A 24046-nucleotide genomic window follows, 5' to 3' on the forward strand; every position below is an offset into this window, starting at 1 on the left:
TGTCCCATTGCTGTTTCGAAGAGATATACTTGTCTTTTTGCACATAACCATACAAACTTTTCCAGAAGAAATTTACTGTCTCATCCACGTGAACCTCTTGGTCACGTCTTCCCTCCCTATCCCTATGCAGGAGCATTGCATAAATGACATACAGGTTTACTAATCTGATTACGAGAAGGGGAACGTTCCAATTCCCTAGTATGAGGGCACCCATTCTGTCCCATTTCCTTGAAGGTTTCTTTCTGGGACCTCGAAAAGAGGTTCTATCGCTCAAACCCGAGGTTAGTTCTTCCCAAGTCTGTTTTTCCAAATCAGGCCACGCTAACAACTTGCTTACTCCCTGCCACACTCTTTTGGCTACCACACACTCTTTTAAGAAATATGAGTGAGTTTCCTTGAATGTCTTGCCTAGCTCACTAGCTTTCTGTTTGTAGGTGATTTTAGAGAATATATGAAAGATAGAACTCCTTAAGGTATTGATCTTATGACTATCTTAGTTTTCTGTCACTATCTCCAATAGCATTGCATTGGAATGACAGAAGAGGGAAATAGATTGAATTTTTTAAAATTAACCAGCTTTAAAAAACAAAACAAAAATAAAAAACCCCCAAACAAAACAAAACTCGCAGCTCTGACATGAGATACAGCCCTTTTAAACAAATGCTAAGCCATGTGTACCTGGGCAATTGATTCAGATAAATGAACAGTTGTGAGACATGGTGAATAAATTTAACCTGGCTGGTTCAAGCTTTATGAGTAACTGGTATGAAAACTGAGAGGCAGCTGCTTGAAGTGCCATCTGGTGGTATGTGGTGCAATATGGCCTAGAAGCTACTATACCATGATATCTCTACTCTGCGTGCCTTCCTAGCACCACTGCAGCATGGGAATTGCCTGGACTCTCATCACTGTCACTATGTTGATATTTATTCTAACTTGTTTTGATAATATCTTTTTCAAGGAATATTTTCATTTGACTGCCTGATAGAGATGTGTGTTCTTGCGAAAGCCCTAAGCAGACTGGTCACCCTGGATCCTGCTATGCATACTTGCAGCAATGCAGAGGACCTTACTGGGGTCATGGTACCTACGGAGCTTTCCATGATGCTTCCCTTTCTCTTTGACAAGTTTGGGGGAAAGAAGGGGGTGGCTGGGGGTGGGGGCAGGCTCTGGGAAATTCAAAAGGGATACTTTTCCATTTAGGCTGGATTCCATTGGGAATTGGGCTTAACCATAAAATGGTCCAAGGAAGACAGTCTAATGAAATGTGATGTTTCAACCACAACTCCAATTTCAGTCCCTGGTCCACCATCTAAATTGATACAAGGCATACAGCCTTGAAGGATGGATATGCTTGCAAGAATTGATAATCGTTTACTAGACTGATAATAGTCTAACAGCTTGCTAGATTACCAGGATTGCTCATGTGATATATTTCATGACTTCTCTCTTGGGTTCTTTACTAAGCTTCTTGCTTGTAAGAAAAAGCCACATGATCATAGACTAGAAGAGCAGGATGGCCTTCTGGAGGAACCACAGGAGCTCTCACAATCAGCAGATGTAAGATGGAGAGCCCTGCCCTCCTCCAGGCAAAATCAGATCTAAGATTACCAGTGTAAATTTGCATCCCACAAGCAAGCTAGGATTCACGCCTGGGCGCAGGTTTTCACAATCACATCAATGTTGTTAAACTTAACCGGTTTTTATATTACACTGCAGCAATTATGAGAACCCAGCCAGTGCAGGCACAAAAGCAGTGGTCTGAAACACAGAAAAATCATTCATTCGCGAAATATTTGTATTGGCATGGTAAATGGTGACATTCTTCATTGAGGCTACTTCTCTTATCATGAAAGTGAACATCCCAGTCCTTCTTAAGCAGAACCTTTCCAGTGCAGTTGCTTTCACATTTTCCACATTTGGGATGAATGGAGTCTGTCAAAACTTTTAGGTATTTTCCTTCTTAGAAGCTGGGAGATTAGACTGTTGGGGGAAATGCACAAGATTCATTACCAGAGTTGTTAAGCAGAAGCCATTTTAGTAGCACAAAACTCCATCTGGCAGATAAGAATGCAATTTGCCTGTGATTAGCCAAGTTTTCAGACACTCTAGGGCAGTTCACACAATCAGTACTTGGGTAGGAGACACATCCTACTCAAGTTCAGGGGCTGTGCATGTTCCCAATCTTGTGTGATTGGTCAAAATGAAGGTGGCGGGGGAAGTTAGAGGTAATTCACAGAATCAAAAATTGATGTACTCCCTCATGCTGGAAGACAGTCCCTTGTGCTGGAAGACAGTTTCAAATCTACTTGGGAAAATCGCATACATGATATGCTAGGCAAGTATGGTATCTCAGCGCGGCTATTAAGATCTTTGGGTCCGGATAATGCTAAGAGGTTTATTAAGCAGTGTATAGCAGATGTTGAAAAACAAAGTGATCTTGCACAAATTTCTGTAGGTAATTTCTTAGGTAGCTCCACAAATTATCCAAAGCCCGCTAAATATTTATTTAATTTCGTTACCAAGTCTCAGAGAAGAACCTTCTCCCTTGCATGATTTAATGCACTACCATCAGCTATAGTAGAGGGCAGATATAAGAAAACTCCCATTAACAGTCGGATTTGTCCTTGTGGCCAAGGTGTAGAAACAGTGACTCATGTTTTACTATATTGTTCATTTTATAAGGATATTTGTTCTGAACTGATTTCCCCTCTTTTATTGAATATCCCTGGTAGGCACCTAAGACAGTGATATTCAGCTTGGGACTGGTAGAGGGTTCACTCAGGGAAGTGGATGTAGGATCCTGGCTTAGAGGGGGGCAGAAGGCCAAGTTCTAAAATGGGCACTTGGCCAGGTGGAGTTGCAGGACTGTAGAAGGCAGATTGCGGCACCACCGTCCCATATGTGAAGTCACATACATGTCTCATGGCAGTGGCTATTGTTTTTAGTTCCTGTATGAGTTCAAAATTTGCAAGAGCAGGAAAAGCTAAAGACAGAGGGGATTTCCAAGGCAGGAAAAATCTGATAATTAGAAATCTTTATTGAAGGGTCGGGGGAGACGTTTGGGCAGAAAAGTTAGTATTCATATGGAAGGACTTAAACCAGATTTAGGCTAGACATTACGAGGAATTTCCTAACTGTAAGAGCTGTTTGGCAGTGGACCATTGGTCAGGGATACTGAAGCAGTTTCAGAGCAGAGGGCTGAAGACCTCCAAGGTTCCTTCCAGCTCTAAAGTTCTATGATTCTATGACTGTGTAACCAGACCCAGCATCCATCTTATCTTTTAACTGTGGAGAGTACCAGCTGAAGGAGCCCATGGTAGCCTGAAGGCACTTTCCACTCGTGTTTATTCATATGCATGTAAAACATCTCCCGCATGCCATGTTCTCCTTGAGCTTTCTGACATGCTCGCTTAAACTCTGAGCAGTCCTTACCTGTTTCTTCTTCTTCTTCTTCGATGTTTCCTGGCATCCAAAAAATGTCATTGAAACAGCGATACAGAACTCCACCAAGCTGAAGAAGAGGAGCAGGATACAGATACTAGCACCTATAAACTGCAGAGCACAGACACATGTGGAACACCTCTCACATCTCTCTCACTGGTCTCTCGACTGTAGCATCAAAAAGTACCCATAGCTATCTTCTGAGTGGAATGGACTTGAAAGCATGACTAAAAAATTCCCCTAGAGAAGGGCTGGGGCCAGAGCTGCCATTTCAAATGACTTAGTCAAGGGGTCTTCATAAATGTCTCCTTGGAGACATTTGTACATTGTACAAATTAGTGTGTGCACCGATAGGGATGTGCACGGAACCGGTGCAGGGAAGTTTGAAGGTGGGAGTGGGGTGATTTAAGGATGGGGGAGAGTGCACTCACCCCTCCTGCTGCTTCCCCACCACTGGCGCTCCATTGTAAACCCATCCAGCGGAACGGCAGCTTACCTCCCTACTGCCCTGTCCCCTCGTTGGACTGGAAGTAAGTGGAAGTACCCGGCACACGTGGGAGGTATGACCACCGGTCAGTCGAACTGGTTTGGAGGCCCATAAAGGGCCTCCGAACCGATTTCATGCACATCCCTAGTGTGCAAACCTGGGCAGGCACTTTCCTAGCATTTTTCAACATCACAAAGCAAGGCTTTAAATCAGCGTTATTAATCGTAAGGCCTAGGAGCCTGTAGAAGCTCCAGTCAGCCCTAAGTACGCCCTCTGACTAATTGTTTATTGGGTCTGTGCAAAGCTTTAGCAGAAGCCAAATGCTCTGCAGTCCCCCTGGCACCATGCAAAGACTACCATTCCAACCGTGCAGTGCTGCACTTTGCCCAACACTGGTGAGACTCTTTGAAGGTTCTCTTGAGCCCCTGCACCATCTTGGAAGATGTGTATGGAGTGCTGGGAAGTGAGGTTCCCAGTGCTTTGCCCACAAAGCCCTTAAGATTGGGCTCCATCTCTCTTAAAGAGCCCTCCCAGCACTGAGAAAAGTGCAGTACTGTGCAGAAGTCAGCACTATGAGAAATGGCTCTCACATTGAAGGTTTTTTGTCAAAGTGGTCCCCACTTGAAAAATAGTGAAGTTCACACTCTAGATACACATTTGACAGCATTCAATGATACTTAAAATGCACCACAGGAACAGGCTATTTTTGTCTCTCATTTCCTCTGTAGTCAACTGTGACTCCTGAAAATATATCCCTAAGCCATCAGGGACATATTTTTGGAGTCACAGTCAGCAACAGAGGGAAGGGGAGACTGACAAATATCAACCTTCCTCCATAGCATGTGCTGCACATTTGCTTCACATACAGTTTGTTAGTCAGGTTGCCAGCCACTGTTTTCTTCAGCACTTTGTGGTGTTCACCTTTATGATGTTGGTGAGGATGGTTTGCATCGTCCTTCATTTGACTGTATAATGTTTGGATTTGGGTGCACATGAACAAGCATAAACAAATACTAGAACATTTTTACTTGATGAATGGGTGCATTTTACTATGAATTGTACTAGAGTTACTAATATTGATCAATCACTGAAGGGACTTATGCTCATTCACCCTTAAGCAAGTCACATGTATGGAGATCTCCTCTCTTGGTAGGGAAACCAACACGAATATTTAATGATTTTCCATTTTATTAGTGTAGTGAATAATGTCCTGAAAAATGTTGTTAACCTTATCTAAATTCCTTCAGTTTCCCTTGAAATCCCTAAAGATTTCACTTAGACATGGACTGATAATCTTGCTACAAATTTATCTTGGTTAAATTATTATTATTATTTATTCAATTTCTATACCGCCCTTAAATTAAATTTTGTGTTCATTTATGTTAATTACCTTTTCCAAGAAATTCATGTTAATTGTCAGGACTCTCCCTCAACACCCAGTGGGATGGGGCACCCACCTGACCAGGCAATGAGCAGATCAGTGGCTGGGGTTTACCCGGCTGCTCAAAAAAGCTGATGGCAACAATGCTGGGAGGCTGGGGAGGGCGAGGAATCCGGGAGGATGGCCACCCTTTACTGGGCTCCCTGCTCCAGTGCCTACCAGCCGCTCCAGACCTCTAGGAGAATCATGTGTGTGCTGCTGCATTGAAAACAGTAAGGTATGTGAAGAAACCTGATGAGACAATTCTCTGAAATTTCTCTTTGTGGGGAATGCTGACATTTGGAGAAAAATTCAGTGTATCCTTGGGGGAACTCAGAAGAAAGAAATTCTGAGACACTTTCCACTCTTCCTTCCTTCAGTCATCTCTCTCTTTTTTGGATCCTCTCAATAAAGCCAAGGTTCTTTGTGTAATTTCTTCACTTACCTTTGAATTTTGAATCAGCTCTGTTATATAGAGAGCAGTACCAACAAGTGCCCCTTCAGCACTTAAAAAGTTCATTACTGCACTCCATTTCACCTGAAAGAGAAACCAGAAGAACGAGGCTCCATGAAAGCACAGAAACAGCACAGATCTCTTTAAACAAACAGTCAATTAATAGCCAATTTTTTTTAAAAAAACAACCACACCCTGTCAACATGAGGAAAAATATATGCGCCTGCCTGCCACCCCCATGCCTCTCATCTCAGCATCCAGGGGGACGGGGCTGGATGCAGTGGTCACACTCCCCAGTGACCTAGGAACCTTGTGGCTGGAGCCCCGAGAAGTGACAGCCGGCAGTGCCAGTGAAGAGCCTGGCTCCGCACGTCTTGGTGGCCTGGAGGAGGATGCCACAGATTTCTGGTGCAGCTGATGATGTTGGCCAGCTGATAGACCCAGGTGAGGCAGAGCAGTCGGGGGGCCGGACTGAGATCAGGAAGGCAAGGAGGAAGTCAGGAAGAGGAGTGGCAGGGCAGGCAGGGGAAGGCACAAACAGGGAAGCACAAGGAGACGACACAGGGGAGGGTTAATAAAAGCTTAGGCAAAATGGAGACCAATCAAGATGTGCAGCCTGCTCCTCTCTGTTTGGACAGGCAGTGGCCAAGACAGAGCAGCAGACACTATCAGACAGGGAGCCTGGGTCCTCTAGAGAGAAAGGCCAGGCTCAGTGTAGAAAAGACATCCGGTAGGGGAAGCCCAGGTGAAAGCAACCCACCTCCTGCAACTGAGGAAAGCTCTGCTTTCTAACCAAAGGAGCAAAAGGGGGCAGCCTGAGGGTGAGCCATCCCAATAATATACTTCTTGTTTTAATCAGGGGAAATGCAAATCCAAAGTCCAGACTGAAGCATCTGATGATACTTGGAAATTGTGGATAGAGAGAGGTTTTCCTCCTTTTCTCATAACACTAGAACAACTGTGATTGGCAAGAGATCCAGGATACACAAAATAAAGCACCTCTTCTCACTGTGTGTAAATAATAATAATAATAATAATAATAATAATAATTATTATTATTATTATTATTACATTTATATACTGCTCTACCTCCAAGGAGCCCAGAGCGGTGTACTACATACTTAAGTTTCTCTTTCACAACAACCCTGTGAAGTAGGCTAGGCTGAGAGAGAAGTGACTGGCCCAGAGGCACCCAGCTAGTATCATGGCTGAATGGGGATTTGAACTCGGGTCTCCCCGGCCCTAGTCCAGCACTCTAGCCACTACACCACGCTGGCTTTTGGAATTCACTGTCAAAGGATGTGGTGGCGGCTATCTGCTTTGATGGTTTTCAAAGGGGATTTGACAGGTTCATGAAGGACAAGTCACTGCTGGTTATGATGGCTACATGCTACCTCCAGGTTCAGAAGCAGGATGCAGCTGAATGCCAGTTGCTGGGAAGCAGCAGCATGAGAGGGCTATTACCTACATGTCCTGTTTGGAGGCTTCCCAGAGGAACAGGTTGTCAATGGCGAAAAACAAGATGCTGCACTGGATAGGCCTTTGGACTAATCCAGTAGGACTTGTCCTATGTTCACTGTGGAGTAACATTCTGAAACTGGCTCCTGGGAGTTTTTCAGATTACATGCTGCAACAGCAATAGTTTGCTTTGGCTTGGCAGGATCATATTGAAAACTGTACATAAAGGCTGTTGCATAAAGCCACCAGCAGGGGAAGCAGTCTTTTCTAGCTTGCGCAAACCTCCTCCAAGAAGATAATATGGCTATTTTTTTGCAACATTGTAGCACTGTAACGCAAAGATAAAACCAAAAAGAAGGCATCAGAAATGTGAATGGCATCTTACTGACAGCACAGGGACTGTGATGGTGAAGCACAAGCAGTACGGAAGTACACTTAATGGACACGTAATGACACTGTTGTAGTGTGTAATCTGGAAAGCGCCCAGTAGCTGTTCCTTTCATTCTGTAGCAATTAGGAGGTGATAATTTAATTTAATTTAATTTAATTTAATTTAATTTAATTTAATTTAATTTTTACATGTTTATCCTGCTGTTCCTCCAGAGAGCCCATAGTGGTGTACATGGGTGTGTATTTTTTAAAAGTCTTTATCCTCTCAACAACCCAATGAGGTTGGTTAGGATGAGAGAATTGACTTGCCCAGAGCCATCCAGTGAGTTTCATGGCAGAAGGGGGTTTGAACTTGGGTCTCCTCAGTCCTAGACCAACACTCTAACCACTACACCACACTGGCTCTTGGCATACTCCAAGCTATAAAAAACCTCACCTGCTGATTTCTACCCAGCATACTCCTGTTACAAGGATGGGAGAATGGCCACCTAGTTTTTTTCCTGGCCACTTTGCAACTGTACTGGGGAAGAATCTGTGGGTGGGTGGGGGAGATTAAACTGGGCGGCTTACTATTCTTTGCCACTGACTTTAAATGTTCCCTTACGAAGAATGGAATGGAGCCTAAGAGTCAGGAGTTTAAAAAGGAAGGAAATGTGTCCCTCCAGCAAGGAGAAAAATCCTCCCATGCTTATCCCAGGCATTATATAATGTGAAATTAAATAGCAGATTACTGCTACAAAGAAATATGCTTTTAAAAGTAAGCAAAATGAAAAGACTCATAGAGTAATGTTAACAGAAAGTTAATCATAATGGCTGATATCCAGAGGAATCTACAGCAGATGCTTCTAGCACCCCCATGTTGCTGCACACACTCCCCCCAAAGAATGGGCAGTTTTGCACTTTTGCACAAAAGTGCAAATGTTCTTTGGAGCACCCCCGTGCTTCAAAAGTGCTCTGTTAGAGTGGACACATGTCATTGACCATCAACCCCTAAGATGTATTAGGCTGCTTTGGATGTCAGACAGCATGTCTCTAACTTGTCTCTTTTCTTTATGTAGTCTCTTTCCAGACTTCAAGAAGGACTTTACTATTCATTCAAGCAATTTAATGAATCTTTCTCCTGTCTTGCTGTTGACTGCTTTTAATATTTAGCCCCATTTTGAACACAGATTTTGCAGATGGGGCAAAATTGGGTCTTGGTTGGAGATAAAACTAACTTCTTCACATGAGCAGCGAAACCTGGGTTACCTGCCTCTAACTCAGGATTGCATGCTCGTCATGTGAACCAGGGCAAATGCCCCAAGCCCTATTAGTCTGAATCTGGGCAACCCTGCTTCTAACTCTCGGTCTTTACCAAAGTAGTAAAGAACAGGGGTCCTGATATCTAGGCTTGTTGGCCGTGTGGTCGCTTTTCCCAGAGTTTTTGGGTCCCGGCAGGCGGTTGCTATGTTTGTCAGAGAGTGCTGCATCTGGAGGGGCTAGAACTGTGAACGTGCCACTCTACACTGCACACTCTATGTTCACTTGCTCACAATGCCTTGAATGGGGATTGCCCTGCCTCCTTCCCCCCATGACCAATCAGAGCTGCTGTGGTGTAATGAGCCTTACTGCTGGCAGCGTGGTGTATTGTGGGAGGTCTCTTCCAGTACAGGAAAACCTTACCACATCTTGGTTCTTAGCAGACACAATCATGTGGGTGGTGAGTAGGGAGAGCCCAATGGTGGCTCTGATCATTTGTGGGCATCAGGGTTAGGGCGATTCCCTACCTAGGCTCAAACCACTCCCAGATGATTGTCTGCAAGGCCTCAATGGCTGGGCAGTCTTCTTCACTAAAGAGGCTCTCTTCCCCCCACCACTCCGAATGCTCATGGAACAATGCTATATAGTTTCATTGTAAGAGCATTCATGTAGGGGAAAAGAGGAGATACTGGTAAAGGTAAAGCAAGACCACCACCACTCACTGCTGCTGGTAAACCACACCCATGAACTATTGCTTCTTTTTTGTGCCCCCAAATGGGCTCACAGTTTCAGGCTCCCTTTTCATACACATTTGAGTTTTGAATTTTGAGTTAAAAATTCAGTTCTAGAAACTTTCAGGTTGGCCCTAGATAGGATTTGTTCTCCACATGCCTTAAATCTTATCTATGGCAGAATGTCCATTTCTGCTTTACCCTCATCAAGTGGGCCCTTCAGACATTATGTTCACATCATGCAAATCATTGCAGTGTGGTTCCTTCACACCCACAAATGTAGTATCAGAACTTCTGAACCACATGGAAGGAGCTCCTTCCCTCACACCACTCCACCTGGAAAATAGGAGAGTTCTGGTGTGGAGAAAAGCCACACCAAGGACCCCATCCCATCTCACTAGCAGTTTGATGTGGTAAGGAGCTGCATTACACTGGCTCCCAGACCATTCAGGGAATATCATCCCCTGAGGGAGGTGGGATTGGGTGGCACTGTTTTACAGTGGTTCCGCTCCTACCTCTCTGGTAGATTCCAGATGGCATCGCTTGGAGAATGTTGCTCTGCAAAGCGAGAACTGAAGTATGGAGTTCCACAAGGCTCCATACTGTCTCCAACACTCTTTAACATCTACATGAAACTGCTGGGAGAGATCATCAGGAGGTTTGGAGCTCGGTGTTATCAATATGCTGATGACAACCAGATTTACTAATGTGTAATAAGAAGGAAGGTTATTTACTGGCATCCCTCAGATGCGACAGAAGACAAGAAAATATCATATATACATCTCACCAGGTTGGGAGGCCTCATATGTCTCTCCATTAACACTGACAGGGATCCAGAAGCCATGAACTGTCCAAAAAAAGAAGGTACTGTACACATGTGACAGCAAATTCATTTAAAAGGTACAGGAATACAATCTTATAATCAATCAATAATAATAGTATCTGAGAGAAGTTGGATTATTTATTCCTTTTAAAATATATATCCTGCATTGTCAAGGGTCCTACCAGTGCCAGAAGAGGAGAGGATTGTTTACTGGGGTGAATCCTTGACTGTAAAGGATTCACAGTAGATTGACACCATCCAGTTTATTTTAATGTTTCACTTTCCATATATGATTTCGGGGGGTGGGGGTGGAGGGGGTAAAGTGGCAAACCTGCCCCCAGAAGTGCCAAAGCATTCCTAGGCCTCCAAGGGTCTGACTAAGGCAGATCCAAAATGAAGAGTCGCACACTTCATCAGCAAGGGTTTATTATCACATTAAAAGAAAAAAGTATGCAATAAAACAATTGTCTTTCATAGAACAGTTTGTAAGAGGGAGAGCAAAGTTTTCATTTCAACCAGCACAATAAAAGGAAGATAACTTCCTTCACGCACCTAACTGGCCTGGTCCCTATCTTATTACTCACAGACAGGGGTCTTCCTGCTGTCTCCAGCCTCTAGGCTGTGGCCTTCCACACCCCTCGCAGCTTCTAAGCCAGCTGCTTCCTCAGGGCACTCTTGGGACAAAACAAACAAAGCAACACAAAGCTTTCTCTTCTGCTGGTGGTGGCTGTGAGTTGGATTGGTCCTCCTGTTTGGATTTTCCCAGGCTTTCTTCCTTATTAGGAAAGACCCACACTCCCAGCAGTTGCTCTAAATGAGGCCTAAAGGTAAAGTGTGCCGTCAAGTCGATTTCGACTCTTGGCGACCACAGAGCCTGTGTTGTTCTTTGGTAGAATACAGGAGGGGTTTACCATTGGCTCCTCGCATGCACTATGAGATTATGCTTTTCAGCATCTTCCTATATCGTTGCTGCCCAATATAGTAGCAGTGGGGATTTGAACTGGCAACCTTCTGCTTGTTAGTCAAGCATTTCCCCGCTGCGCCACTTAATGAGGCCTCGTCCTCCCTTAAATCTTCCCTATCACTACATTTCCCCCCCATAAATATTTACAACAATAAAAATACAAGAAAATAAAATTAGCAAGAAAATTTATAGATAAAGAGTGGTAAAACACACTTTTAAAAGCATCAGGAAGTTCAAGAAACATTAGGAAAGGCCTGGCTAAATAAAAATGTTATTTAGGTTGCATTTAAAAGTGCTAGGGATGGTGCCACCCTAAGATCAGGGCACTGGGCATTCCAACCACCAGGGTCTAACCACTTGGGAGACAGTTGGACCCTTAAATGATGAGGATGTGAAAGGGATTATTAAGGAGGATATTACAGAGAAGCTGAATGAGTTGTTTGCATCTGTTTTCATGGCAGAGGATACTGACCATATACCCACTTCAGAGCTCAGCTTCTCAAGCTTGGAGCCTGAAGAACTGTGCCAATTTGGTGAAGAGGGGGGATGTTCTAAATTGTCTTTAAAAACAAAAAAATAACAAATTGCCAGGGCCAGATGGAATCCACCCAAGAGTTCTAAAGGAACTCAAATGTGAAACTGCTGATCTGTTAGCAAAAATAAAAAATCTGATTGTCCCAACAATCAAGCTCTGTACCTGAGGACTCAAAAGTAGCTAAGGTAACTCTCATTTCCAAAAAGGGATCCAGTGGAAACCAGGAAATTACAGGCCAGTTAACTTAACATCTGTCCCAGTTTAACGTCTGTCTCAGGAAAATTGATGGAAAACTTACTTAAGGACAAAATTGTTCACACAGAGGAATGGGCCTTGCTGAAAGAGAACCAGCATGGCTTCTGCAAGGGCAAGTCTTGCCTCACTAACCTTTTGGATTTCTTTGAGAGTGTCAACAGGCATGTGGACAAATGTGATTCAGCTGACACAGTATACTTGGACTTCCAAAATGCTTTTGACAAAGTTCCCCACCAAAGGCTCTTGAGTAAACTTAGCCTTCATGGGATAAGGGGACAGGTTCATGTGTGGATTGGTAACTGGTTGAAGGACAGGAAACTGAGGTTAAGAATAAATGGACAGTTTTCACAATGGAGGAAGGATCTCCAAGGATCCCAAGGATCTGTACTGGATCCCTCAAGGATCTGTACTGGGACCAGTGCTCTTTAACATATTCATAAATGATCTAGAAGTGAAATCCACAACAAATTGTGAGGAGCTCCTAAAGGATCTTTTCAAACTGGGTGAGTGGGTGACAAAATGGCAAATGTGGGTCAATGTAAGCAAGTGTAAAGTGATGAACATGGGGGCAAAAAACCCCAACTTAACATATATACTGATGTGGTCTGAGCTGTCAGTGACTGTCCAGGAGAGAGATTTTATAGTCGTGGTGGACCCCTCATTGAAAGTTGTTGATTCAGTGTGTGGCAAATGTGAAAAAGCAAATTTTATGCTACGAATCATTAGACGGGAGATTGAAAATAATTTATAATGCCCTTATATAAATCTATGGTGTGGCCACAGTTGAGTACTGTGTACAGTTCTGGTCACAGTAGCTTAAGAAGGACATTGTAGAACTGGAAAAGGTTCAGAAGAGGACAACCCATATGATCAGGAGTCTGGAGCACCTTCCTTATAAGGCAATGATACAGCATCTGGGGCTTTTTAGTTTGGAAAAATGGAGAGACATGATAGAGGTGTATAAAATTATGCATGGAGTAGAGATAGTGGACAGAGAGAAAATTTTCTGCCTCTCTCACAACCCTGGAACCCAGGTTCATTCCATGAAATTGAAGGGCAGAAAATTTAGGACTGACAAAAGGAAGTGCTTTTTAAAAATGCAGCATATAATTAATCTATGTAATTCTCTGCCATGGGATGTGGTGATGGCCACTAACTTGGATGGCTTTAAAAGGGAGTTAGATAAATTCATGGAGGACAGGTCTATCAATGGCTACTTGTTTGGGGGCTATAGGCCACCTCTAGCCTCAGAGGCAAGATGCCTCTAAATACCAGATGCAGGGGAGCAACAGCGAGAGAGAGGACATGCCCTCACCTCTTGTCTGTGGGCTTCTCAGGGGCAACTGGTAGGCCACTGTGTGAAACAGATGCTGGACTGGGTAGGCCTTGCACCTGATCCAGCAGGGCTGTTCTGATGTTCAAAGAAAGAAGATATCACAGTGAAGACCCACTCACATGTCACCACCAAATGAACCTCGGAGGGTGGCAGCACACACAAGAGAGTGTCTCTGGATAATCTTATGGGGGGGGGGGCATATTCAAGCAAGAGCAAACATAATACAGTATCATATTTTCCAAAAGGAGTGCTTCAGAAGTGACAAGAAGATTGTATTTTAATGTGTCTATTTTTGAAATTTCGAGTTTAGCTATCAGCAGCAAAAAATGGACATTTGACATATAAATATTATCTCTTCATCCAACTCCAAGGCTTTCTCCCCCCAGGGGAAACTAACTTTTCCTGCCATGCCCCCACCTGGAGCATTTACTATGCCCCCCTTACAGTGGAGCCTTGAGGCTCCACTGTACAACATGACTGGTGGAGAGTTGTGGGCAGGTATTAGAGATAGTGGACTGCTTACTAGCCATAAGTGCTCTGCATATTCAAAGTCAAAAATAGAACAAAAATTGGAAATTAAGTTTCTAAATTCAGAACCATCAGCACTGTAGTGAACAGACTTCCCCTCCCCTAAAGAGTTAACTGGAAGTGAACCCTGTCCTGACTGACCTCTAGGGATCAGCCACTCAGCACACAGTGGGCGGGACCTTGAGGGCCATGAAGCAGGAAGAGAAGACTTTCTTTGTCCTCAGTTGGAGCCAGTCTGGGCTTGCAACAGGACGTTGGCCAGGCAAATGGCTGCAACAAGGAGGACTGCAATCCTGGGAAGTTAGGACTGCAGTGTATTGAAGTCTCTACCATGGATTTGGTGAGTTCAGGAAGGAAGCCAGGGCTTTGGCTTCAGAGAAAGTTTTCATCTGGGGAACAGTTTGTTAAGCAGCTGCATCAGAAACTTATTTGTTTCTTTCGTGTGCTCTGCATTTCCCTGATATTGTTCTAAATTTGTCTGTCAGTAATGCAACTAAGCTAGGAAACAATAGCCTGCACCCAACTCTGCAACTAGGGCGTTGAAAAGGTCTCTGTAAACTTTCTAAGATGTTTCTTTATGTTCCTGCAGCCCTGTTCTTTGCAACCAAGGTGCTTTTTAAAAGCATTCTTGTAACCTACTTAGTATTTTTACCTGCAACTAAAAGCTGAGAGAGCCTCAGACTGAAGCAGTCTGTCATATTTTGAATAAAGGAATAGACTTTGTGGGTGAAAGCAAGAGAGAGGGGATGATTCCACATTTTTCTTCCCCTCACATGGGCTTGTCCTAAAACAAAGGCTGGATTAAATCCACTACAAACACCAAAAAACATCAACTATCATAAGCAAATAACATACTTACCAATACAGCTCCCCAGAAAGGATAACCTGCCTTAATGCTCATAGATGTATATTCTGTAAACGAAACAGCAAGATCTGCTGAGATAGCCCCCAAGGCAATATGTATCACTCCAATTATGATCTGGAAGTACTGTGAGAAATACACAAACAAGATAAAATGATCCCCTGTGTTCTGGAAAGATACAAGTCTTAATCCCTTAACATTGTCTGGAAACATCACTTTAAAAACCCAGGAAAAATAGTCAGGCCACTCACTGCATTCCTTTCAGTTAATATCAAACTGAAACAGGATCACTTCTTTACCCAAAACTCACCAAAGGAAACCCCCATTTTCAAGGCATTTTAATCCAGTACAAAGGAAATACAATCACTGAAAAATGATTGCAGTATATTCACTGTTTTTTTCTGGGCCATGCCACAATGCTGTTCACCAATCAATTCTAGGAATAATCTAACACCTCACATCTTTGTGACCCTTTATAGCCTTGTTGTGAATAGGCCAGGATTTTAGGCCTGGTCATGAACTCTGCACATATTATGATCTTGTAAAACAAACCACAAAGCCTGTTCTATGTCTAAAGTCTTGAACCATGTTGTAATCTGTTTAGGACAGATCTGGCCTTGGCTGGATGTTGAGGAAAGGTACAGCCAAACAGGGACTAGAAATATTTAGTTTATATATCAGAAGGCATCATTATTAATGATCAGTCTTTATGGGGTGTTTAAATGTTGAGGAAAAACAAAGGTACTTTCCCTCTCAGGAAAGAATGTGTTTTTCTCTGTAGTTTTGTGACTTGCAGACTTTTGAGCTGCCATCTCAGAGGTCAAGATGACATTTAGATCTGTGCATAAGCATTAAGGGAATTTTGTTATATGTAATTCTCAAAAGTGCCCTAGGTTCCTCTGAAATCCCCTTAGATATGGAAGAGTAAGGGAGAGCAAGGACCAGGAGCCATCACGACCAAAGAGGGGATTATTTTCTGATTTTGCTTGAACCGTCCCTGAGCAGAAAAATGGATATAAAAACCTGCTACGCACAAAAGCCTGGGCCTCTCGGCATTAACACTGAAACTTAGGGAGAGACAGTGTGCATGTAAGCTAGCTGATTTGTCCAAAAGGACGTCTGTAAGAACTTATCACCATCTGGTGTGAACTCCTGATCAAGTTTCATACCTGGTTGTAAGTATATTCAATTATGGGATTAGTTTTCATTTTTAAAATTGAGACTAAGGTACAGAACTAGGTGTGGGGAGACTTAGAAATAAGATTTGTGAGACTGCAGAAATTTGTGAGATTAAAATTGGTTTATCTTATCATAAACTGTGGAATCTAAACTGTAAAAAGAACACCAGCTTCTAAGAGATGCTTACTCTCAGAGAACTTTATCTTAACAACTATTTCAATAACCATTTTAATTGTATATTAATTATATCCTTTTAAACTATTTAACTAATAAAACTATCTTAGTATTTTTAAAAAACCTTCTCTGCTTTATTATTCATTAATAGAGGGAAATCAATCTCTGAATTGGCCTGTCTGTAGTAGAAACGTATTTAAAGTGTGTAAATCCAATCCAAATCCAAGAGGTAAAACCTCTTGCTATAAGCAAATAGACCATGCTCAAACACAATCATCACAACATCTGTAAATGAAAACATGAATTCAACAACATCTGCTCCATTTAGCTGAAGGTTCTGTTCCATGATTTGGTGCGGAGCCTGATATTCTGGCTGGTTAATATTCTGCTTTGAGGGACCCCTCTATGTATTCTGCTGGTGTTTTAACAATTATATTTTCATTTTGGAGTCCCTGCCTAGAATTTATGGCATTTTTGAGGGATGAGAGGGAGCCCCAGGCTCTCGCAATAATATGGGGGAAACAGCATCCCGTTCGGGACAAGAGATTTTTGCCTCAGATATGGGACTTCCCATATAATACGGGACTGTTGGGACTGCTACTTGCATCACCTTGGACCCTAATATAAAGCCGATGTGATGCACAGCCCTACTCTTCACTAGCCCCAAAGCAAGTATGTCAAAAGAAGCTCCAAAGCAGTGGGGAAGGTTGTTGCGCTAGTTAGTTGTGCCAATTCTAGAGCTTGATTCCCAGACTAGTATTTTGCTAGTACATAAACATGTACTGAAAGAAAATGTACACAGGCTGGCATCCAGACAAATGAAGCACTCGTGCAATGGACCCAGGTATGCTAATGAAAGAAGACTGCAGAACTGTGCAGAGTCATGGGGGTTTTCAGAATTGTGCTCTTGTGCAAAAATTCCCTGCAGAGCATATGAGTCGTGCCACAAGTTGAGCATCTTATTGCACTAGTGCAAACATGACTGCACTAGCAAAATACTAGTCTGGGACACAAGCTCTAGACTTGGCGCAACTAACTAGCGCAACAACCTTCCCCACTGCCTTGGAGCTAGATGACTGGCAGTGGCAGAATGGTGGACCAGGGTCCCAGATTTGTTTCTTCATTGCGACACATATGGAGCTTATGCAACTGAAGGAAGCCTTGCACGTTAGAAGTACCCAAATGACAATCAATACCACCCACACAGAACAATACAGCTGGAAGGGACCTTGACAGCCATCTAGTCCATCACCTGGCTCAGTGCAGGGAACCCACTGAAAGCACTGTAGGCCAGAAAATAAATACACACACACACACACCAAATATTTATACACCGGTTTTCAATTAAAAGTTCCCAAACAGGTTTGTGTGTGTGTGTGTGTGTGTGTGTGTGTGTATCACAATCTAAAACAAAAACAAAAACATAAGACAGACACCAGCAACAGACACCAGAGGGATGCTGTACTGGGGATGGATAGGGCCAATTGCTCTCCCCCTGCTAAATAAAGAGAATCACCACTTTTAAAAGCTGCCTTTTTGCTCAGTTAGCAGAGGACTACTCAAGCAGATATCAAATGGACTTACCCCCAGAGTTTTGGTATCCACATTAAGGAGTTTCTCACATATCCCCACCTGGTGCTCCTCCTGAGGAGGGTTGCTGGGGCTTGCTATATAATGTACTACCCCTGATGAATCGATAACAGCAGCAGAGACCCCTTGGCCTGCCTGGATTAAGTGGGTGCGATTTGGAGAAAAAATAACTATCCCTTCATTAGACATTCCCACTGGAATGGCATTCTCGTCTGTTGCCATAGCTCAATTGCCTGCAAAAATAAATAGAAAAAGAAATACCTGTACAGGGATTTTAATAACCATATGCAATAACCATACTCCTCAGATACTCCTGAGGAGTAAAAGTAAAAACCCGCCAGATATGAGCTGCAAATAAACATTAAAAGGTCTCTCTTTAAATGATGGAGTTTTAGCTGTGTTTTAAAAACCCTGCAGGAGAGAGCACTGCCAAGCTCTTCCGGGTGGGCGAGGGGCCACAGCTGAAAAGGCCTTGTCAATTCCCGCCAACAACAAATATTTATATACTGCTTTTCAACAGAAGTTTCCACAGCAGTTCACATAGAGAAATAATAAATAAATAAGGTGGCTCCCTGTCCCCAAAGGGCTCACAATCTAAAAAGAAACATGATGGACACCAGCAACAGTCACTGGAGGTACTGTGCTGGGGGTGGATAGGGCCAGTTACTCTCCCCTTGCTAATTAAAGGAAATCACCACGTTAAAAAGGTGCTTCTTTGCCCAGTTAGCAGTGGCAAAGATCTCCAACCAGAACTCCAGTAGTAGGAGGGTCATGAGCAGGGATTGAAACACTGAATAGAGGCATGTTGGCAAGTTCATATGGGAGAACATGGTTTCACAGATACCCCAGCCCCAAGCCACGTAGAGCTTTAAAGGTCAAAACCAGCACTTTGAATCTAGTCCAGAAGCAAACTGGTAATCAATGAAGCTGTCACAGAATGTCTTATAGGCCACATTTGCATGTAATGCGGAACTGCAGGTCCTCCAGTGCTGTATTCAGATGGAACACAGGCTCCCTGGACCCTCGATTTGGAGTAGTGACCCTCACTACAAACCAAAGGTTCAAATTAGAGTCTCCTGAGTGCAACTTTGGATCCAGAGTTGCACACGTTCAGACATAATGGTAAGGAAACTGCAGGTCCCTGCAACTCCAGTTCCATTATGTGAAAATGCGGCCATAATTTTTATTGTCTCAAAATGTCTCCCCCGTTCCCCCCTTGCTGCTTCTTATGCCTGGAACAGTTTCCCAGTTCACCTGATAGATGTCATCTCTCTTAATCAAATTCTTCTCATGTTTTCATGAAGCCTTTGACATAATCCCCAAGGACACATAACTGAAATAAAAGCATATTCTTCTCCCAAGTTCCCTTGTCTCTTTTCTATTCCCACTTTCCCCCATGTCAAGTTGAAGATTATAAAATCTTTGGGCAGGGACCTTTCCATCTATATTTTGTAAAGTGCCATACACATTGATGATACTACATAATACATAATAATACATAATAAGCATACATGGAAGGGAAGCCTCTTGAGGGAGCAACTAGAAGCATATATCACATTCCCAGGATTTCATCAAATGTTTCATCCCCTGAACATTCTAAACATTCTAAATTTGGAATGCTGACAACTGGAAACCTCAGAATCAGAGTCTTTCATGATGCTTCATTTCACCTTCAGAGGCTAATACTGATTCATCCAGATGATGTTGCTCCAGCAAGTTCTTCCCTTGTAGGGAAATCTTTCAGAATTCAAACCATGTTGCTGGATAGTGAAGTTCTTGCCCCAGCAAGCATCACTCCCCCCCCCACTCCACCCCATAGTGGATACTTTGCTGCTGGGGGATGGCCCTTTGCACTGATGTCACAGACACCTATTGGGGGGATGCCTGCAACATAACTGCAAGGTGCATCACAAGACTCTTGTCTGCCTTCCCAGTGTGATGTGATCTGTATAAGCACTAGGGCCAGTAGTGTTGTGAACCAAGCCTGATCTGTATATTAGATATGCTCAGGAGCTAGCATACAAAATTAGGCTTGTTTCATCAGTGTCACAAAGTGACGAGTTCTTTTATACAGTGACCATGTAGGATCTGGGCGCACAAATAGAGAGAGAGAGACACTCAGAAAGTTCAATGGGCTTTATTATAGAAAGTTGCTCATCAGGATAAAATAATCCACATTAAAAACATGTTTCCGATTCAAAGTGTAGTGTAATGTGCCTAACTAACATCTGTGTATGCAATTAGTGGTTACAGCTATCTAACAATCTAACAAATCCTAATAAAACATTTAGAGAGAACCAGAGAAAGAAGGAAAAAGGAAGGGAAGGTTTAGGAAGGGGGTGGCAGTAATTAGTAGAGAGGAGGGAAGAGGGATCCAAGGCTTGTGGAGCAGCATATTACCAGGGTCAGAGGCTTTGAGAGTGGTGGGGCTTTCAGCTGAAGGAGAGAGGCTGTAGCTGGGAAGAGCAGCTTGGGAGCAATGGTCAAGCTTCTGGTGGTCAAGAAGGCAGTTTGCTCAGAGCGAAGCAGAGAGTGAGAGCACCATGGCTGGGGAAGTCTTGACTTCTCAGTGTGCAGCAGAAGTCACAGACAGCTCCTGTCTATGGACAGAGTTCCTGCTTGTTGCCCTGCAGCTTAGCAGCAAACTCTGGGATGGCTCTTGAGCGAGTATGCTTGTTAGGCAAAATTGCTGACTCTGTCCAGTGAGCCTCATTTTTTATAGTTGTGGGATCAACTATAGTGATCAAAGGATCACTTCCTTGGATCTCCATAGAGTCTATTCAAAATATCCTCATCTTTCCTGGGTCCCCAAAAGGTGACAATTTGCTGTTACCTTCTGGATATTGTCTTTTAATTATTCAGGATATTAGCTCAGTCCAGGGAGATCTGAATCCCATCTTCTGTTAGCTGCTATCTTGGGGAGGGGACGTTCTATTTCCCCCAAAGCAAATCTGCATCTCTGAGCTGCAAATGGGCATCTTCTCTTGTCCCCAGATTCCTGGCCTGGTCCCAGAAGGTGTTAAAAAGGTGTTAATAAAAGGACTAAATCTACAGGTGGAATTTCTAGAGTGGAATTTCGATAGACTGCAATTGAGTATCCCCTTTGGGGAGAGCAGAGCCCTGACAAGGATTAACATAGACTTCTTGCAACAGGAAAGGGGAGCTCAGCCTCTGGCCTCTTCCACAGACATTATCTGATAGTGAGTTACATTTTAGCATATTGATTAGCTCAGGCCTAGCCCTTGTGTTTCTGTGAGTGCCCATTTCACAATACAATGCTGGATTGCCTCCTCTTTCACAGAACAATTAGCATCAGTCTCAGAGGCAAGTCATGTACTGGTCAGTTCACCTTGAGTTCAGGCATTAATTGATCTCTTAATAAAAATGGAGTCAGACACAGGCCTGAATCCTACACAATTTTGGGTTGGTATTCTGGGTTTAATGTTGGGGTCGGGGGGGTCCCCAGCAGTAGGTGGCCCTTCCAGTAGGACAAGAAATCCAGCTGTGGGAGGGGGAATTATAGTATTTTCCAGACTCTCTGTTAATCCTGTGAATCTCACAGGAGCAGAGGTGCACCCAGGTAATTTTGGAGCCTGGACCTAAAGGCCCTTTGAGGGCTCCCCTACTGTCCTTGCCGCAGCCAACAGATAAGCTGCAATGCATTATTTTTTACACCAGAACATGTTCAGGGAAAGCTGGATATTTTAAAAAGAAGATATTCTGAGTAAGATACTTCCCACTGACTTGCAGAGAGATACCACATTTTCCATGGACAACCCTGCCACTTAAATTAGTGGACTGCTCAGCATTTGGAGGCCACCCAGGCCTGCACAAGGGGACTGGACCTCTGCCCAGAAGTCCAGTCCAAAGAGCACCACTGCACAGGATGGAAGGGTAGTACCCTGAGAGACCGACTGATTTAATTCTGATTTCTGTCACCTCCATCTGAAGCAAGTGCCACCCATTCCTAACTGGAATCCTAGAATCCAAATTCCATGGAAATGGCAGCAAGCAGGAGTGTATTTCCTTGCTCCACTATCCAGTTTCAAGGCCCACAAGAGGGTCAGCTACACATTTGAAGAGAGCCTTGGAAATCTGCCCTCCATAGGCCACCTCCTAAGTGGGTGGCCCCAGTCATGTTTATAGTGGGGCTTACCCTCCTAGTTGTTGTTGATGTGTGTGACTCCAGCATCTGCAGGGATCTGAAAGGAGTAACCCTGCTTTCATACCACACACTTTGCAACCCCACACCCAGCACTCCCTGAGTACTGTGTTCTGAATCACGTATTTGTTTGTTTGTTTAACATATTTGTATACCTCCCCAAACCAAAGTCTCAGGGCGGTTCACAACAACAAAACACTAAACAAAATATTAAAATCAATTAAATACTAAAAACAGTTTAAAACACATCAATAAACAATCTAAAATTTAAAAAGTTAAAAAGCCTGGGTAAAAAGATGAGTCTTCAGACACTTTTTTAAAGCCGCTAGAGACGGGGAGACTCTTATTCCCATAGGAAGCGCGTTCCAAAGTCTCGGAGCGACAACTGAGAAGGCCTGTCCCTGGGTGGCCACCAGACGACATGAAGGTAGCCACAGACAAGCCTCCCCTGATGTATTCAGTGAGCGATGGGGATCGTGCAGAAGAAGATTCTCTCTTAAGTACCGTGAGCCTAAGCTGTTTAGGGATATAACCAGCACTTTGTATTTTGCCCGGAAACTTACTGGAAGCCAGAGCAACCCCTGTAATATAGGAGTAATATGGTCTCTTCCAGCCAACATTCCAGATCATTGGGAGCCCTCTAGTGAGGTGCAGTGAAGTGCTCGCCTCTAGTGCTGGTTTGAAGAATGAAGCTGTGGCACCTAGCCACCCCTGCCACACCTGTCTGGCCACTGCTACTGATTTTCCTGCTCCCTCTGCCTTTTAAAAAGTCACAGCATGGGGAAAAGAAAAACAGGAAGTGTGGAATCCATACTTCCTGTTGCTCTGTTAGTACCACCTGCCTTTTCAAAAGAGTAGCAAATACAGCAGTGGTGGCTCAATGATGAGCCTGTGTGGTAAGGAGATTGTTGAGAGAGAAGAAAGGAAGGAAGAGAAAGAGAAATGACTCCCTGGTGCACTCGCCGCCATGCCAGGGAGGAGAGAAAGGTTGGGAGTTGGCAACTGAAGAGAACAGAGAGAAAGGAAAGGTTTGGAGGGAGAAGGATAAAATTCTGCTTCTGTAAAAGATTTTCAAAGACCAGAAGAGGCTGACTGCTGGCAACCTCTTGTAATTGCTGCACACCCTTTTCAATGCTTGCTGCAGAGGCTGGAGCTTTTCCAGAGAGCAGGCTGTACCACAAGTTTACTGTGAGGCTTTACCCCAAGTTTACTGTGAGTTTGGATTTGCCCCCCCCCCCCCAAATACCCCAATGCAAAAATTGGATTATTTTACCCCAGACATAAATTGAGCTAGGCTCTATCACACAATGGACCAAGTTTCACGATCAGTGAGACCCAGTTTGGGGCGGTGAGCGGGGAGGGAGCCCTGGGCGGCTGGATCGGCCGCCCACATGATTGCTGGCTCCATGACGGAGCCGGAGGGGGCTGAGGGCAGCAGGGGCCGATCAGCCCCCACAAGCTCCAGCATGCCCTGTGTGAGTGCGCAGGGCATGCTGGCAAGACCCCCGGAGCCAGGAGGTGGCTTTTCACCTCCCCTCCGGGGGTCTCCTCATGAGTAGGCACAGCGCGAAGCCACGCCGTGGCTACTCATGATCTTCAAAACCAGGTTTGCGGAGCGCTCGCTCCGCAAACCTGGTTTTAGGGCAGAAGCTCTTGAGCGGGTTACCTGCTCTAGAAGCACCGGGCTCGCAGCCGAGCCCAGTGGTTCTCACAATCACAGAAAATTGGGCTAGCAGAGGCTAGCATTTTCTTCGATCGCGAAAATAGCCCCAATGAATTGTGTGTGAAGTGCTCTCCAATATGGACTTCGGCGTGAATCCAGCCGATGTGTGAGCACACTCCTTCCATTCTGGTGGAGAAGCAAGCTAAAAGCCCCATCTGGGAATGCTCCTGGATAGGCTGGCGCTCTAGATCTGGCCCCTGGAACAGGATCTGGGTGGAAGCGAGTGTGCAGCAATCAGAGAAGACTAACCTCTGATTGTTGTGTGCTCCTTTGAAACCCCCCTTTCAATCTG

At 44.1% G+C, this 24046-nt stretch overlaps 1 protein-coding gene across 5 annotated transcripts; it reads right to left on the reverse strand.

Moving 5' to 3' along the window:
- Nucleotides 1-1822: 1822 nt before the first annotated feature.
- Nucleotides 1823-22741, reverse strand: LOC128349120 (membrane-spanning 4-domains subfamily A member 8-like). Of its 5 annotated transcripts, none has more exons than XM_053305096.1 (7): nucleotides 22595-22741; nucleotides 17864-18102; nucleotides 14924-15052; nucleotides 10411-10470; nucleotides 5797-5889; nucleotides 3436-3555; nucleotides 1823-1983 (listed from the first exon to the last, which is right to left on the reverse strand). In XM_053305096.1, exons 2-7 carry the CDS (start codon nucleotides 18089-18091, stop codon nucleotides 1948-1950), a joined length of 666 nt encoding a protein of 221 aa, XP_053161071.1. In that variant the 5' UTR covers nucleotides 18092-18102; nucleotides 22595-22741; the 3' UTR covers nucleotides 1823-1947. The 5 variants fall into 5 exon arrangements, with proteins under 5 accessions (XP_053161071.1, XP_053161063.1, XP_053161085.1 ...); XM_053305088.1 differs by lacking the exon at nucleotides 22595-22741 and adding an exon at nucleotides 19540-19674; XM_053305110.1 differs by lacking the exon at nucleotides 22595-22741 and adding an exon at nucleotides 19381-19668 and having other exon boundaries at nucleotides 3436-3514.
- Between the last annotated feature and the right edge of the window lie 1305 nt (nucleotides 22742-24046).

This window comes from Hemicordylus capensis, chromosome 1 (genome assembly GCF_027244095.1).
Source record: "Hemicordylus capensis ecotype Gifberg chromosome 1, rHemCap1.1.pri, whole genome shotgun sequence".
In the NCBI taxonomy this organism is placed as follows: Eukaryota; Metazoa; Chordata; class Lepidosauria; order Squamata; family Cordylidae; genus Hemicordylus; species Hemicordylus capensis.

Coding starts and splice junctions, on each gene's coding strand:
- LOC128349120 (XM_053305096.1), bottom strand. CDS start 18,091: ATGGCAACAGACGAGAATGCCATTCCAGTGGGAATGTCTAATGAAGGG. Junction 15,053..17,863: donor TGGATACCAAAACTCTGGGG/GTAAGTCCATTT, acceptor TATTTCTCACAG/TACTTCCAGATCATAATTGG. Junction 1,984..3,435: donor AGAAGAAGAAGAAGAAACAG/GTAAGGACTGCT, acceptor TTCCCCCAACAG/TCTAATCTCCCAGCTTCTAA.